The 17,542-nt window shown below is 45.4% G+C and overlaps 1 protein-coding gene across 1 annotated transcript in view; it reads left to right on the top strand.

Annotated features, from left to right (window-relative positions):
• The window catches only part of RTF1 (RTF1 homolog, Paf1/RNA polymerase II complex component), a 588,556-nt gene that overhangs the window by 385,561 nt on the left and 185,453 nt on the right, over window positions 1-17,542 (top strand). The window contains exons 13-14 of the mRNA XM_082242851.1: window positions 16,291-16,412; window positions 16,528-16,585. Coding sequence (XP_082098977.1) covers window positions 16,291-16,412; window positions 16,528-16,585 — 180 coding nt within the window. The remainder of the gene's footprint in view (window positions 1-16,290; window positions 16,413-16,527; window positions 16,586-17,542) is intronic.

The following is a 17,542-nucleotide window of genomic DNA, read 5'->3' as shown; positions in this document are numbered from 1 at the left end:
ATGATTTCTTCAGAATAACAAAAAGGTAGGAATCTGCAACAGTTCGTTAAAATCCTTGTAATGTACATCGATCACCCAGAGGGGAATGTTTTTTTTTTTTTTGTTTTTTTTTCTCTCAACAAAAGTGGAGTTACGCTTTAAGTGTGTTTGTATCTCACTATTTGGAGTCTCCTCTTTTTTTTGCTGAGCCTCAATGTGGACCAAGAAGGGATACTGACGTGGAGTTTAATATTGGTATGCTGCATGTGTTCCTTATGCTAAAAGATCTATGAAGCAAGACCCATGCAGCTTTATGCTATGTTAGACCACTTATAACTTGGGGTCTAACAATCTGGTAAGGGGCTGTGTGTTTAGCAGTGGTGGGCGCACTGGTCACCTATCATTGGGTCTCTAGGATATGATGGACACATTTTCTTTTTGTTAATCACATATGTTTATGGACATTTTATCTTCTGTGGAATTTCACTGTAGTTTTTGGTGGTTATATTTTTTTTCTTTTTACATAGTTGGGGAGGTTGGAAAAAAGACACCAGTTCATCCAGTTTAACCTATGATATAAGTGTGTGTTTATGTCAATAGTACATCGTATACCCCTGTATGTTGTGATTGTTAAGGTGCCCATCTAATAGTTTTTTGAAACTATCGATGCTCCCCACTGACACCACTGTTTCTGAAAGAGAATTCCACATCTATACCGCTCTGACGGTATAGAACCCTTTACGCAGTTTAAGGTTAAACTGCTTTTCTTATTTTAATGAATGGCCGCAAGTCCTTTTATATTCCCTTACGCTGAATAGTTTGTTCCCTATGCTAGGGTCACTAGTACGGTATTTGTATATTGATATATCATGGATATCTCCTCTCAAGCACCTCTTCTCCAGAGAGCATAGGTTCAATGCTTGTAGTCTTTCGTCATAGCTCAGATTCTCCAATCCCTTAGCTTTGTTGCCCTTCTGTTGACTCTCTCCAGTTCCAGTACATCTTTCCTGAGGAATGGTGTCCAGAACTAGACTGCATACACGAGATGCGGCTGGACCAAAGTCATGTAGAATGGGAGAATTATTTTATCTCTGGAGTGAATCTCCTTTTGAAAACATGCAAATATTCTGTTGGCTTTGCTTGCAGCAGCTTGACATTGCATGCCATTGCTGAGCTTGTCTACTAGGACCCCCCAGGTCCTTTTCCATCTTAGATTTCCCCAAAGGCTCTCCCCCTAGTGAGCAACTTGCTTTTGTATTTCTGGCTCCCAAATGCATTACCTTACTTTTTTCAACATTAAAATTAATTTCTCTAGCGCTCATTGACAGACGTAGTCCTCGGTGATACACCACCTTCGGGTTATGTTGCCTCCACAGGAGCAGGACTAGACAGGAAATTAAAAAGCTCTGGCCACACCCCAGGGGCAGTCCCAGAGGGTATATCCTCTCTCTCTCTGCCTCAGCAAATCAGTTATTTTCTGTCTAGTTAGGAGTAAGGACCTAGATACCTTGCTGGGATCTTAGGTCCTGGCAAGAATTTTTTCTTAAAGGATTTTTTTTTAGACAGCTTTTTTTTCTCCAGTGTTCCTGTGAGATCTTCAAGCAAGAAAGCTGAACTGGGCGACGGGCTGGATGTTGAGATCCGGTGGTCACCCCAGTTCAGCCTGCGAGCGCGTGCAGGCCATAGCTCCGCGCTGGGTCGGCCGCGACAAAGTCCCATTAAAGGACTGTCCACGCGAGTTTAACGTCTCGCTGAAACGCCAAAGACCATGAGTCACGGCGTCCGTATCGGTCGACAGCCCTCCCGCCCCGGTGGAGAGGGGTACTGTCAGGAGTTGGTGCCCGCCTGGTTCCGGTATGGTGAGTAGTATGTTCCCCCTTTCCCCCTGACGGGTTTTGTGGTGAACGCGGGCCCCTCTCTGTATGGTAAGCTAGAGTCCCTTTCTATCCTACAACATGACACAGATCCTCCTACTTTGAGTGTGATTTTATGTGTGCAAAAAGCCAGGAGGCTTGGTTTGGGAGCTAACAATCTAATTGTATACATGTTTTAAAGATGTAATCTGTGGCATTCTGGGAATCTTATGGGTTAAGAATAAGCTACCTACCAGTCAGAAGCCACGGACATGTAGACTGCCTTCCTAATCAGATCTCCAGCTATTAGCAGGCCTCCCGAACGGCCATGCGGTCCGCCAGGGCCGGTACCGCCAACCACGCCATATCCCCATGCAGTGAGAGTGTTGTGTGCCCTGCAGCACACCGCTATTCAGTACGGGCCGCCGCCATTTTTTTTGCTGGATCGCACGAGCCGCCATTTTGGCGTAGCCTCGTGTCTCCAGCATGGGGGCGGCCATGTTTGAGGTGATCCAAACACCTCGTGGAGCTTGGGGGAGGCGCCGGAAGGCGTACAGAGGGGCGGAGCCGCCTCCTTTCTTCCTGGGCAGCCAGCCAAAAGACTTCCTGTTTGTTAAGACAGCGCTGTAACCTGTTGCAGTTAAACTGTGAGCATCAAGTGGTGAGCCTGGGGGTCTATCTCTCTCTCTCTCTCTCGATCGATAGGGATCCCTAGCAGGTAACACTAAGGGGCTTTTGTGGCGCTGGGGGTCGAAAAAAAAAAAAAAAAAAAGAAAAGTTTTATTTTTGAATTATATTATCCAGGAAGTAACTGGAGTTATCATGGACCCTGCCACACATATTCCCCCACCTGTTTCCCTCGAGGGGGCCACGGGACCCGCCGGTGCACAGAGTATAGAGTCATTTACAGCAATTTTGGAGTCTATGGTGGCTCGGGTGGAGGCGGCCTGTCAGGGACGGGGGTCAAGGAAGCGACCCCCGCCTACCCCTATACCATCTGACACCTCTGACTCAGATTCAGAGGTGGTCACGGCAGTTGCAGGTTCCTCTGCAAGGGCTGTTATCCCAGGTAAAGCCCCCTCAGACAGTGAGGAGGACGCTTCTTCTCCTGCTATTATTCAGGAAGAAGCATTGGTGGACGCACTAGTTGTGGCAGTGCAGGAAACCTTAAAACTTGAGGCTTTACCGGCAGAGGCAACTGAAACAGAGATTCCTTTTGGTACTAATAAGCCCATCAAGACGATGAAGGCTTTTCCTGTACCTAAATGTTTCGGTAATCAGATTAAAGGAGAATGGGAGCATTCTAAACGTACCTTTACTATTTCCAAGCGTATTGCTAGACGCTATCCGTTTGAGGAATCCATCATTAAGAAATGGACGGTACCACCAGTCGTGGATCCGCCTATTTCCAGGCTGAATAAAGCCACGGTTATTCCAGTGGAGGACACTTCGTCCTTTAAGGATCCGGTGGATCGAAAGATGGAAGCAGAGTCCCGCACCATCTTCTCTCTGATAGGGTCAGCTTTTAGACCAGTAATTGTTATTGGTCTAGTTTCCCAGACACTTACGGAATGGGCGAAAATGGTACGCCAAGATCTTAGGGGAAAAGATATTCCCCAGGAGACATCTGATTTGATTATTTCAATATCAGACATCTGATTTGATTTGAGATTATACAAGGGCTACAGTTTATCTGTGACGCAGCCTTGGACACTACTCCCTTTTTAGGGCATGCATCTAAGACAGCGGTGATCCTCAGACGTGTGCTGTGGTTAAAATGCTGGTCAGCTGACCTAGGTTCCAAGAAGACCTTGACAAATCTCCCCTTTCAGGGGAATCGTCTATTTGGGGCCAACCTAGATGAAATCATTAAGGATGCCACTGGGGGCAAGAGCACTTTTTTGCCACAGGCTGCTAAAGCTAAGGGACCTCGCAACAAGCGAGGACCTTTCTTTACCGCCCATAAAGGGCGCCCGGCTGGTACTAGCGGGAAAGGCAAGACTCCTCCAGGAGGGTTCAAGAAGGGCTGGTCGGACAAGCAAAGGACCAACCCAGCCAAACCCGAAGCAAAGGAGTACACAGCCTGAAGGTGCGCCCCCACCCGGTTTCAGGGTGGGGGGACGTTTTCACCGGTATTCAGGACATTAGATCGAGCATCAACCACTACTACCGGTGCGATTCTTCCCTTCCAACATTTAAGTACTACAGGAAGCGGTAATTGCCGTTCCCTGAATAGATCTTTTCCTTTACCTTTTCCTAAGATTAGTCCCGATACCTCACAGGAATCGGATCTGGTTGACCAGATAGGCCAAGTAGCCTCTAGTCGGGTGACTTCGGTCCCTGAGGTTCAACCAGAAAAGATCACCTTTCCTGATAACTAATAGGTATCTGATAAATGTGTGGGAACAGAAAACGACCAGACTTTCTCGGATGGTCGGGGCCAGATACCTCTAGGGACGCCTGGTTCAGATCCAATCAGCGCCAGTGGTCCTAGAAATTCTAGGCTGGCCTCCTCAAGCCGGCCTGGCCGACTTGGACATGTTAGTCGTAGACGTTCCGTGGGAACTTCGTCTCAGGGAGTGTCTGTGGTCTCAAGGACCAATTTACCATCATGCTTACAGTCGCTGGGTTTAATGGCCTGGCCATTGAGACCCAAGTACTGAAGGACAGAGGTTTGTCAGCTTCAGTCATTCCTACCCTTATTAAAGCAAGGAAAGCGACTTCCAGCAAAGTCTATTATCACACATGGAAAACTTATATTGCGTGGTGCGAATCTTTAGGATTTCCTCCACGTACCTATTCGGTGTCTCGAATATTGGCCTTTTTGCAACAAGGGGTTGAGCAGAAGCTAGCCTTGAGCACCATCAAGGGTCAAGTTTCAGCATTAGCAATCTTCTTTCAGAAGCCTTTAGCTACCAAATCCTTGGTGCGGAATTTCATCCAGGGGGTGCGGCACCTGGCTCCTCCAGTCCGCGCGCCCTTACCGCCTTGGGATCTTAATTTGGTTTTGTCGGTTCTACAGAAACCTCCTTTTGAAAACATCAGGGAGATTCCCTTGCTTACTTTATCCCAGAAAGTGGCCTTCTTGGTGGCTATTACTTCTGCTCGCAGGGTGTCAGAACTGGCTGCATTATCATGCCAGTCCCCATACCTAGTGATTCATAGGGATAAGGCAGTACTTCATCCTAAGCCATCTTTTCTTCCCAAGGTGGTTTCAGATTTTCATCTGAATGAAGATATTGTACTACCTTCCTTGTGTCCTCAGCCCAAGCATCATCGGGAACATGCGTTGCATTCCTTAGATGTGGTTCGGGCAATCAGGGTATACCTGAAAGCTACGGAATCATTCCGTAAGACGGATTCACTTTTTGTGATCACGGATGGCCCCAGAAAGGGTTTACCTGCATCTGCCGCGACCATTGCCAAATGGATTAGACAAACGGTGGTACAGGCTTATTCTATTAAGGGTCAGAGTCCTCCGTTCCCTGTTAGGGCGCACTCCACTCGAGCGCTCAGTACTTCCTGGGCCTTTCACCATCAGGCGTCAGTGGTCCAGGTATGTAAGGCGGCCACCTGGTCGTCAGTACATACCTTTACAAAATTCTATAAAATTGATGTGACGGCATCGGCGGATGCCTCATTTGGCCGCAAGGTTTTGCAGGCCGCAATTTGAGGAGACCGGTGGTCTACCTCGAGGGTTTTTTTCTGTTTGAAAAAAAAAAAAAAATTGTTTTCTCTTTTTTTGTTGAGTCTCATCATTAAGGATGAGCATTGTAAACTTCTAGTTGGCACCGGTTGGGCCTTCTAGATTGGGATTTGATTTCCATTTTCCCACCCCTCAGTTGTGATACTGCTCTGGGACGTCCCGAAGGTGGTGTATCACCGAGGACTACGTCTGTCAATGAGCGCTAGAGAAAAATGGATTTTTGTAAAATCTTACCGTAAAATCCTTTTCTCTTAGCTCATTGACAGACGTAGTCCCCGCCCCTCTGTTTTTTTGAGTTGGGTTAAAATCTCTAAAGACTGCTTTTTCACATAACTCATTTGCTGAGGCAGAGAGAGAGAGGATATACCCTCTGGGACTGCCCCTGGGGTGTGGCCAGAGCTTTTTAATTTCCTGTCTAGTCCTGCTCCTGTGGAGGCAACATAACCCGAAGGTGGTGTATCACCGAGGACTACGTCTGTCAATGAGCTAAGAGAAAAGGATTTTACGGTAAGATTTTACAAAAATCCATTTTTGCCGTGTAGATTGACACCCCATTATTCAAGTAGTCTTGTAAGGTTTCCACATCCTGCGTGGAAATTATTGCCCTGCTTAATTTAGTATCATCTGCAAATACGGAGATTGAGCTGTTTATCCCATCCTCAAGGATGTTTATGAATAAATTAAATAGGATTGGTCCCAGGATAGATCCTTGGGGACCCCACTTTCCTCACCAGACTATTCAGAGTAATTCCCATTTACCACCACCCTTTGGACTCTCCCCTGAAGCCAGTTTTTAATCCAGGTACTTACTCCATGGTCCCTACCTACGTACCTTACTTTGTATAGTAAATGTTTGTGGGGAACTGTATCAAATGCGTTTTCAAAATCCGAATACACCACATCCACAGGCCTTCGTTTATCTAGATGGCAGCTCACTTCTTCATAGAGGGTTAATAGATTGGTCTGACGAGAGATTTTTCATGAATCCATGCAGATTTCTACTAATACTGTTTTCATTACTAAAGCCTTGTATATAGTCCCATATCATACCCTCCAATATCTTTCAGACTATTGATGTTAGGCTACCCGGCCTGTAATTTTCAGGGATCTATCTCGACCCTTTTTTAAATATTGGTCTTCTGTTAAGCATGAGGGTGCTTCCTGTGGTGTGGTATTAACTTTGACATTACAAGCTGGGTTACTGTAGCCCCCCCCAATTCTCTTGTGAAGACTGAGGAGAAGAATTTATCTACCACCTTCACCTTCTCTCCGTTCTTTGTAGCCAGATTCCCTTTGTTGTCCTTTATGGGGCCAATATGTTCTGACCTCACTTTTAATGATCATATACTTAAAGAATTCCTTGGGGTTTCTTTTTTACTCTCTTCCACTATGTACCTTTTGTGTTCTATTTTAGTTACCTTGTTTGCGCTCTTACATTCCTTATTGAATTCTTTGTCATGTTGGAATGCTGCCAATCACCCCTCAGCCTTGTATTTTTTGAAGGCCTTTTCTTTAGTTTTTTATATGCATTTTTACTTTGGAGTTTAGCCACCCAGTGTTTATTTTAGCTCTTTTAAACGTATTCCCTGTTGGAATGCACTGGCCAATACCCTTTTTTTATGTTTTTAAAGCACTCCCATTTCTCTATCGTCCATTGACTGACAGACGCAGCTCCATATCTTCTTGGACCTTTGGGTTATGCGCCTCCCATCAGGAATAGGACACTAGGCAGGTAAAAGCTTTACCACACCTATGGGGCTGTCCCTGCAGGCATAACTCCACACACTCTGCTACAGCTTCCAGTTTGTTTCTGCCTAGTTTAGGAGTAGGACCTAGTTCCCTACTGGGACTTAAGTCTTAGCTATATTAAAGGGAAATTTTTATTATACGTAATTTATATTTACTAGTTTAGAGTTCCTGGAGAAGTGCAAGCAACAGCCGGCTGGGTTTCGGTTCGGATAATGTAGATCCTTAAGCTCTCTCAGCCTGGCCTGCGAGCGTGAGCAGGTTAAAGGCCAGCGCTAGGCCTCGCCACAACAAGGCCCTAATGGATGGGGATGAGTCTCACTGGGGTGTGATGACCTGGAGTCGCAACATACTCCCTGGCTGGCAGCACCCCCACCCCGGGTGGGAGGTGGACTGTTTAGAGTGGCGCCCACCTGGTACCATGGTATGTTGAGTAATGCTGTCCCCCTAATCCCCTGGCCGTCTCGGGGTGGAAGTGGCCCCCTCCAGGGAATGGTTGGACCCTCAGGAGATCCCTCTGTTCCCCATGCCTCTGGGACATGCCAGCCCACCCCCCAGTTATTCTTTCCCCTTACCCTAGTAGGTTCTTACCTTGGGGGGCGGTAATATTATGACCGCTGCGGAGTTCCTGCGGGGGGGGGGGGTGACTGGTCCTGGTGGGGTCTTTTAAGGACCCTACAAAGCCACTTATCTGGGGACCCTCTCGGGGATCCAGGAGACCGCATGGAGCGTTGTGGACGCCGCCATTTTACTGTAGATTCATGCTCATTCATTTCCATTGACAATGTATGAGCAGCCATTTTCTATTAGTTCCCCATAGGAATGCATGGAGTGGCCATTTTCTTGTAGTCCAGATCGCTGGACAGGCAGCAGGCATGGCACATTTGATCTAGCAATGACCCAGGCATTTTTTTTTTCTATTTCCTGTGTCAGTTTGTTTTTACTTTGTTTCACAGAACGTTCCAGCAAGCCTCCTGAGCGGTTGGGTAATGTTTTTGGGGTCCCCTGTATGTTTTCCTTTCTCAATCTTCTAACGGATTGTACTGGATTGGGGTTTGTGATACCGCTGGTGCAGCGGTAGGATCGCTATTTCGTAATCTTTTTCAAGTGACACTGCATTATTTTAAATCAGTGAAAAATTGAGTCCCAGGACACTGTTTCACCTACAGACCCCTCAGTGTGGGTGCGGGACCCTCTGGGTCGCTTTTACTGCAGTCTTGGAAAGCCTGGTGTCAAAGGTAGATTTTGTATTCAGAAGTATTGAAAGCCGCAAACGTCCGCTGCCTTCACCTCCATCGGTGGTGTCCTCAGATTCTGAGGCAGATATGGCCGCCACGGACGCTCCCCATCCTGATGGATCGGTGTCCTCGCATTCTGATGGTGAAGAGGACCTGTCCTCGTCAGCCACCGCTCAGAAACTCGCATTGGTTGAAGCACTCCATCCACTTTTCCATAGCTCCCGCAAAGCCCAGAAGTCAGGCAAGGTGTTTCCTTGTCCGGAGCTTTTTGACAATATTGTTAATGAACAATAGCGGCGCATCAAACACGTGCTAGTGGTGCCCAAGCGCTTTAAATGCCAATATCCCTTTGCGGAGGTGGTTTCCGCTCGAATGACCGTGCCACCAAAGGTGGATCACCCAGTTTCCAGATTAAATAAGTCTACTGTGGTTTCGGTGGCGGAATCCCCGGACATTACAGACCCCCTGGCTAGATGGGTGGAGTCCCTGTCCCGCCACCTACACGTGTTGACGGGTTCCATACTAAAACCAGACGGTCACTGAATGGGTGAAGTTAAGGGGAACTTAGAATCTGAACAGCTGATTGAACTCCTGGACCAGATGGCTCAAGCCCTTGTGTTCATGTGTGATGCGGCCTCCCTAGTGGCCAGGGTGTCTGCAGTGGGGATTGCCATTAGACACATGGTGTGGTTAAAAAGCTGGTCAACGGAGGTCCAAGAAGGGCCTGATCTGCCCTTTAACGGAGAGAGGTTGTTTGGATCTTCTCTGGATGAACTGATCAAATGTCTTATGGGTGGGAAGAGTATTCTTCTCCCTCATTCCTCAAAGGACAAGGTGCCCCATCATAGGTAGGGGCCTTTCTTCACTGCTCGTAGGCGGCTTTTTCGTACCTCCGGGTCGCAAAAAAAGGAAAGCCGTTCAGGTCTTCTGGAGGTGCCAAGGCGCCATGGTCAGGTAAATCAATGACCAACCAGTCCGGTTGTGCAGACAAATCCTCGTCTGCATAAAGGGGCGCTCTCATCCACCTCTGGGGTGGGGGGGACGTCTTTGCTTTTTTCCGGAACCATGAACTTCCTGATTCAAGACAAATGGGTTCATGAACTGAAAACTTAATTTATCTCCAGACCGGTTAAGAGATCTATGAGAGACGGTACAAAATCTGCTTGCTCAAAGGGCAATTGTGCCGGTTGCCTCTCAGGAAAGCTTTGAAGGGTTTTATGCAAACCTGTTTACTGTGCTCAGAAAAGAGGGCAAGGTGCATTCAATCCTAGATCTCAAGGCTCTAAACCACTTAGTGCGGGTACAGAAGTTTCAGATGGAATCCATCCGCACGGTAGTGGCATCCCTACACCAGGGAGACTTCTTGGCCTCCATAGATTTCAAGGACTAATATCTACACATCCCTATCTACGCTGGGCATCAGCGGTTTCTTCGCTTTGCCATAGCAGAGGAGCATTATCAATTTGTGATGTTACCCTTTGGTCTCGCCGCTGCTCCTAGGGTTTTTACCAAGGTGCTGGCCCCGGTGTTGGCATTGCTGTGCCAACTGGGGATTGTGCTACTGGGGTATCTGGACGGTCTCCTATTGAGAGCGGACTCTCATTCAGCCCTGTTGGGTGATCTGTCGATCACTGTCAGAACCCTGCAAGAGTTCGGATGGAATATCAATTTCAAGAAATCTGCCCTGATACCTTCATTGAGACTGGATTATTGAGACTGGATTATCTGAGCCTGAATCTGGATTCCGCTTTGGCGAGGGTCTTTCCTCCCCTGGACAAGCTGCAGGAGTTGCAATGTTCGATTTGTTTGCAGTTGGCAAACAATCTGTCCTCTGTGGATTTGCATGCGGGCCTTGGGCATGATGGTATCAATATTCAAGGTGGTTCCATTTGCTCAGTTCCACACGAGACCTTTACAAAGGAAGATTCTTGTCAAATGGAACAAGGATCCGAAGTCATTGGACAGTTTGATTCGGTTGAGCCACAAAACAAAGTCTGCTCTATTGTGGTGGTTTCAGTTACTAGCACTATGCCAGGGCAAGTCTTTCCTGCCGTTGTTTTGGACGGTGGTGACCACGGGCGTCAGCCTGTCAGGCTGCGGTGGAGTGCTGGGAAAGCTCTGTGCCCTGGTAACCTGGACAATAGAAGAGTCTAACTACCGATCAATCTTTTGGAGTTCAGAGCAATAAAGCTTTGTCTGAGCCAATGGATGACTCGTCTGGGAGATTGTCAAGTTTGGATTCAATCAGACAATGCCACGGCTGTGGATGACATCAATCAGGGGGGCACCAAGAGTGTCTTGGCGTCCATGGAGGTGGCCAAGATTCTGGCTTGGGCGGAAAAGTTTGTTCCAGCCCTCTCTGCTGTACACATCTCTGCTGTACACATCCCATGTGTGGAGAACTGGCAAGCGGATTACCTGAGTTGTCAGGTGTTGGATCAAGGGGAATGGTCCCTACACCCAGAGGTGTTTCATCTCCTGTGTCCCCAGTGGGGGACACCAGAGGTTGATCTGTTTGCTTCTCGTCTCAACAGGAAGGTTCAGAGGTTTGTAGCCAGGTCTCTCGGGATGCTCTGGCGGATGCCTCAGGCGCACTGGTGGCTCCTTGGGGTCGGTATCAGCTGATTTACGTCTTTCCTCCGCTGAAACTCCTGTCAAGGCTTCTACGCAGGATAGAGGTGGAGGGGATTGTGGTTCTGGTGGCCCCAGACTGGCCTTGCCGGTCTTGGTACGCCGACCTGATAAGGTTGGTCACCGATGCTCCTTGGAGACTTCCTCCCAGGGAAGATCTGATGTCTCAAGGGTCGATCTTCCATCCTGCTTTATAGTCGCTGGCTTTAACAGCATGGCTGTTGAAAGCCAGGTGTTGAGAAATAGAGGTCTTTCTGACTCTGTGATTCCTACACTATTGAAGGCCAGGAAGTCGACTTCAAGGAAAATCGATCGTCGTACGTGGAAATCGTACATTTCATGGTTTGAATCATGGAAGGTGCACCCTCGCTTGTTTTCAGTAGGTAGGGTTTTGGCCTTTCTGCAAAAAGGAGTTGAACAGCGGTTGCCTTTAAGCACTATCAAAGGTCAAGTGTCGGCTTTGGCTATATATTTCCAACGTCTGTTAGCTACGCATGCCTTGATTCACACTTTGATTCAGGGAGTGCGCCATATGGCTTCCCCGAGACGAACCCCGCTACCTCCTGTGGGATCTGAATTTGGTATTATCTGTTCTTCAAAAGCCTCCTTTTGAGAACATTCGAGAGATTTCTCTGCTTTCATTGTCTCAGAAGGTAGCCTTTTGGTGGCCATCGCTTCTGCCCGCAGAGTCTGAATTGGCGGCGTTGTCCTGCCGCTCACCTTATTTGGTGGTCCACAAAGAAGGTGGTACTCCGACCTAATCAGTCTTTTCTTCCTAAGGGGGTTACCGATTTTCATTTGAATGAAGACCTTGTGCTGCCTTCACTCTGTCCCAAGCCCAAGCATCCCATGGAAAATTGCCTTGCATTCTTTGGATTTGGTTTGGGCGATCAGGGTTTACCTGGCGGCCACTGAGTCTTTCATAAAATCAGATGCTCTATTTTAGGGCTGAAACAACTAATCGATCGACAACTAATCGATTATGAAAATAGTTGTCAACTATTTTCGTAATCGGTCAGCCGATTGGTTGTTCTGCATACAGAATGCATTATTTGTTTACATATCAGAAAATACAGTGTAACACACACACACAGCTCAGTACACCATCCATACTTGTATGTAGATGGCAGAGAACATGTGAATGTGTGAGGAGCAATGCCTCATGGGAAATGTAGTCCTAGGCAAGAGAAGAAACCAAGTAATTGTAAAGGCAGAGGTTTTTTTTTTTTACCTTGCTGTAGGGACACTCTATACAGTACTATACTTTGCTGCTTCCTATAGGGGCACTTTGAAGGCAGGAGGGGCCAGAAGTGCTGTCAGGGGGGAAGAAAGGGGAGAATCAGTGCTGCTCTGTGCAAAATCATTACACAGAGAGGGCAAGTATGACAAGATTGTTGTTAAAAAGAAAAAAATCCAACGTTTACAATCACTTTAAGAGCTCTGTGCAGGGAAGATGAGCATCTTAACCCAGAGAAGGTGGAGGCAGATAGACCAGAGGTGATAAAAGGCATTCCAATTACATTTAAGGTAAAGGTTTACTAGTATTGTGCATGATATTTTAAATTATTATAGCCATGAAAAAAAGTCTCAGCTGTTAGTACTACTTTAATATAAAAATGTTATTTTCCCCCCTCCACCCTTCATATAACTTCATTTCTGACTCCCAGTTAAAATATTCTGCATATTCGACTTCTGGGCATATTTTTTATATACATACATACGATACAACATATAAATACTTTCACTGTTTCACAGTAGAAATTATAATTATATTACAGTAGCGATATCTGCTGTTTTTTTACTATAAAGGGCTATTTTTTTTAGCCCCATCATGACAGGTGATAAAAAAAAAAAAAAAAGCATGCTGCTGCTACCAAATGTCTTCTGCTGCTCATACATGTATTGGATTTTTGGACAAAAATATTTGCATTTATATTTGTACAAAAATGATTTGTATATTTTTTGCATGGATGAGTGATTGAAAATTCCACTTGCTTTTAACATTAAATTTTAAAATTAATATAGCTTCTGAGCAAAAACCACATACACTATTTGACTATTTGTTTGATCAAGAAGTTTTCTATTCTGCTCCTTCAAATTTTCATGTCACTGTGGTTGACAACAAACACGGAATAAGACCCCACTAATGGTTAGAAAATCGGATAAATTTTTTTAAAAATTTTCTACAAAAATTAAGTTTGTGTATGGGCAGCATAAGTGACAGCAGGCGCAGGGAGCTTGTATCAAGCTACCTGCCTATTAATAAGGGAGTCTATCATGAATATTATATACCAATCCGGTCTGAAAATTTGCAAAACAGTGTTTTAGGTCTTTTAAAAATATTGACCTCAGAGTCTATGTACCACATTTAAACCTCTAATAATACATATATCTGTCTCAGAGTGGATTAAATATCCAACTATATAGCTGGATATTTATATTTACCACTGCATATAGATATTCAAGAATATTAACTAAATTATACACCAACCTTTTTTTTTTTTTTGAGGTTTTTATCCGATTAGTCGATTAATCGAAACAATAATCGGCCAACTAATCGATTATGAAAACAATAGTTCGTTGCAGCCCTACTCTTTGTCCTTACCAAGGGACATCGTAAAGGATTGGCTGCGTCTGCTGCCACCATATCCAGATGGATCAGGCAGACGGTAGTTCAGGCTCATTCGCTGAAGGGTCAGGTTCCTCCTTTCCCTGTGAAGGCGCATTCTACTAGAGCGCTGAGTGCCTCTTGGGCTTTTCGCCATCAGGCGTCAGTGATGCAAGTTTGCAAGGTGGCAACTTGGTCGTCAAATTCTACAAAGTAGATGTGTTAGCATCTTCGGATGCCTCTTTTGGCCGCAAGGTTTTGCAGGCTGCTGTCTAAAAAAGATCTTTTGTTCTCTTTGAGGGTGTAGTATGGTTTTTTGGGTGAACTCCAGTTCTTGGTTGAGCTCCTTGTTACCTGGTTGGCCATTTGGGGAAGTACGTTCTTTTTTGGAGTTTTTTTTTTTCCCAACCCTCATGCATATACTGCTTTGGTACATCCCAATGGTTTAAGAAGATATGGGGCTGCGTCTGTCAATGGACGATAGAGAACTGGATTTTTGTACTTAGTGTAAAATCCTTTTCTCTGAAGTCCATTGATAGACGCAGCACCCACCCCTCTACCTATGAGTGAAATGGGGTTTTTGTTTTCTAAACCCTGCTTGCAACGAAACTGGAAGCTGTAGCAGAGTTTGTGGGGTTATGCCTAGAGGGACAGCCCCATAGGCGTGGTAAATCTTTTCCCTGCCTAGTGTCCTGATTTGAGGAGCATAACCCAATGGTCTAAGAAGATATGGAGGTGCGTCTTGTTAACTTCCCTAATCTCCCGGCATGGCTCGAGGTACAGGTAGTATTTCTGAGAATACTACCTTGGAGGTCCTACCCTGAAATTTAGCTCCTAAGTCCCTGAAATCGTTTAAGACTTTGCATCTCCACGTGTACCATAACAGCTGGGTCCTCCCCAGCCCCACCCAATAATCTGTCCACTAGATCTGCGATGTGCTGAACCAGATTGCCCCGTAAACAAAAAAACAATTCAGCGATTGCAGGGTTTTTGACAGATTGCCCTCGCTGTCCTTTTTAATAGAGTCCCCTACCACCAGAACCTGTCTTTCCTTTCCTTTAGGCTCTCTCCCGCCCTCACTGGAGTTCTTCCCCTGCCAGTTAGGGGCTTCACTCTGCTCCAGCAACGCTGGCCCCTGACTGGTTTCCCCAACATCACGCAACAGGGCATATTTGGTCTCATTGACTCTTTTCCCTCTACCCTTCCTGTCACCCAACTTCTCTGCTCTGGTGCCTGCGCCCCTGTATCTCCACCATGCCGGGTACGTTCCCAGCTCTCCTTAAGTATGGAGATTCTTCTCAGTGTTGCCAGTTGCTTCCCTAGATTCAGGACCTGAGCTTCCAGGGAAGCAATGTGCTTACATTTAGCGCTGCTGTATTTGCCCTCGATCGGATTGAGTAACACATACTTGCCACAAGATTTACACAGAGTCGCATCTGCACACCCTGCATTGTACCCACTAATCTATTGGGGTTTGGGAATTTACCTCTGTCCGATTAGCTGTTTACTAGCTTCCTGACTCTAATTGATCAGCACACAGTTACTCCTCAGTCACACACTGTTGCTCAGCAGTATACAAAACTACACAGTCACTCCAATCAGGTGCTCGTCACACTCGGTCACCCCGCAGCACTTTTATTTGAGAAATTGCTTTTGATTGAGATTGGTTGACACAATTTTGGATTTTATACGCAGCGCAAAAATATTGGCGCTATAGAAGTTACCTGTAATAAATAAAAGTAACCAAGCTGGTGATAACCTTAGACTGGGCAGAAAATATCCTCCAGGAGCAATAGTGAGTATGATTACATAGCTGCTGTTTTTCATGCTATAAAATTATTGTAATAGATCCTAAATCAACATAAATGAAATAATTTCTCTTCCTCCCCCTTTTAAGCACTTCCCACTAGAAAAGAAACACTTCCGTGGGCATTTATCGAGCAGTCTTGAATCCTTTTCAACGTGTCATAAGCACCTCATAAATGCCACAGGAGCATTAATAAGCATTGCTTCATTCTTTAATAATCAACGCACATGTGAGCGAGCCCTTAAGATTGGCATAGATGGGGCCATCTCTCCTGCAACCACAGGTTGTAGGAAAGGTAATCGCTGGTTCCCCCCCCATCAACACAGTCAGTGCTGATGGGGGGAGATCTTGCCACGGAGCTATTTTGTTCTCCTGGCGGGGGGGTCCCAGCGGGGTCCCAGCTGTGTGAACACAGTGATTATTTCTAGCAGCTAAAGCCACATGCAATAATTGCATGAAAAATTTGACAGGCTGGTTGTACCCAAGTTAATTGATCGATCAACCTGGGTGCAATCATTCTGCCAATGGCTCGAATCTTGGCCAGTCCCTGCTGAACCGTCCGAGATTTGAATCCTCTATGGCCGGCTTTAGTGTAGCTACAATAAATAAACTGCAACTATAAGCGTATAGGAAAATTAGTAGACTCGGGTGCAAAAATTGAAATCCATGATACAGATGCATACTAACAGAAATTTATTGATGCAAATTGATTTTTTTTGTAGGCAATGGCAGAGGAAGCTGGAGACCCAGAAAAGGCAAAACAGATTCAAGATCAGCTGAATGAATTGGAGGAGAGAGCTGAAGCTCTGGACCGTCAGCGAACCAAGAATATTTCTGCCATCAGGTACTATTTCTTGGACATACCTGGTGGTAATATTTGAGGTTTGATTTTCTAATATGACTTTCTCAATAATTGCCTGGTGTTTTTTTTTTTTTTTTTTTTTTTTTTTTTCCCTCAGTTATATAAATCAGAGAAACCGAGAATGGAACATAGTGGAGTCTGAGAAAGCTTTAGTGGTGAGTGAATTTTGCATGATGCATTTGGTTGTTTGCATGTTAGTGTAAAGAATATTTATTCCTTCACTTTATGTAGCATGTTGGGATGGTTGCAGATTGCAGTCATATAATTTCAAGAATTCATCAGATGTGATTAAAAGAAGTATACAGTCAGCTGAATGTACTGAAGCAAGCCATAGATTGTTTAACAGATTATTCCATACACACAAATTAGGTGGATTAAGGAATACTCCTGCCAGGACAATGTGTCCTGGCAAGAGCAGTTGGCGCTGTCCGAATACACTGATCAATAGTTGCAGACGATTGGCTGCATCCGCTGATCAATGAAAAATTGTCCCGCATGTTCCTGAGGGAGCCCATACCCTAATCAAAATTCATCAAGCCCCTGCTGGACTGAACAAATTACAGTCTGTAAACAGCCAGCTTAACCACTTGCCTACAGTGCACTTTCACCCCCTTCCTGCCCAGACTGATTTTCAGCTTTCAGCGCTCTCACACTTTGAATGACAATTACTCATGCAACACTGTACCCATATTTTTTTTCACACAAATAGAGCTTTCTTTTGATGGTATTTAATCACTACTGGGTTTTTTTATTTTTTGTGCTATAAATAAAAAAAGACTGAAAATATTGTGAAAACACGCATTTTTCTTTTTTTCTGTCATAAAATTTAGCAAATGAGTAATTTTTCTTCACAAATTTTGGCCAAAATTTATACTGCTACTTATCTTTGGTAAAAATAACCCAAATAAGTGTATATTATTTGGTCTTTGTGAAAGTTATAGAGTCCACAAGTTATGGTGCTAATCATTGAAAATTGATCACACTTGACCACACCTGATGTACTGAAGGCCTATCATTTCTTGAGACACTAAAAAGTCAGGAAAGTACAAATACCCCCCAAATGACCCCTTTTTGGAAAGTAGACATTCCAAGGTATTTAATAAGGGGCATGG

Source organism: Pelophylax lessonae (genome assembly GCF_965119305.1).
Source record: "Pelophylax lessonae genome assembly, chromosome: 13".
NCBI lineage: Eukaryota > Metazoa > Chordata > Amphibia > Anura > Ranidae > Pelophylax > Pelophylax lessonae.
This window is presented reverse-complemented; position numbering and strand designations above follow the sequence as displayed.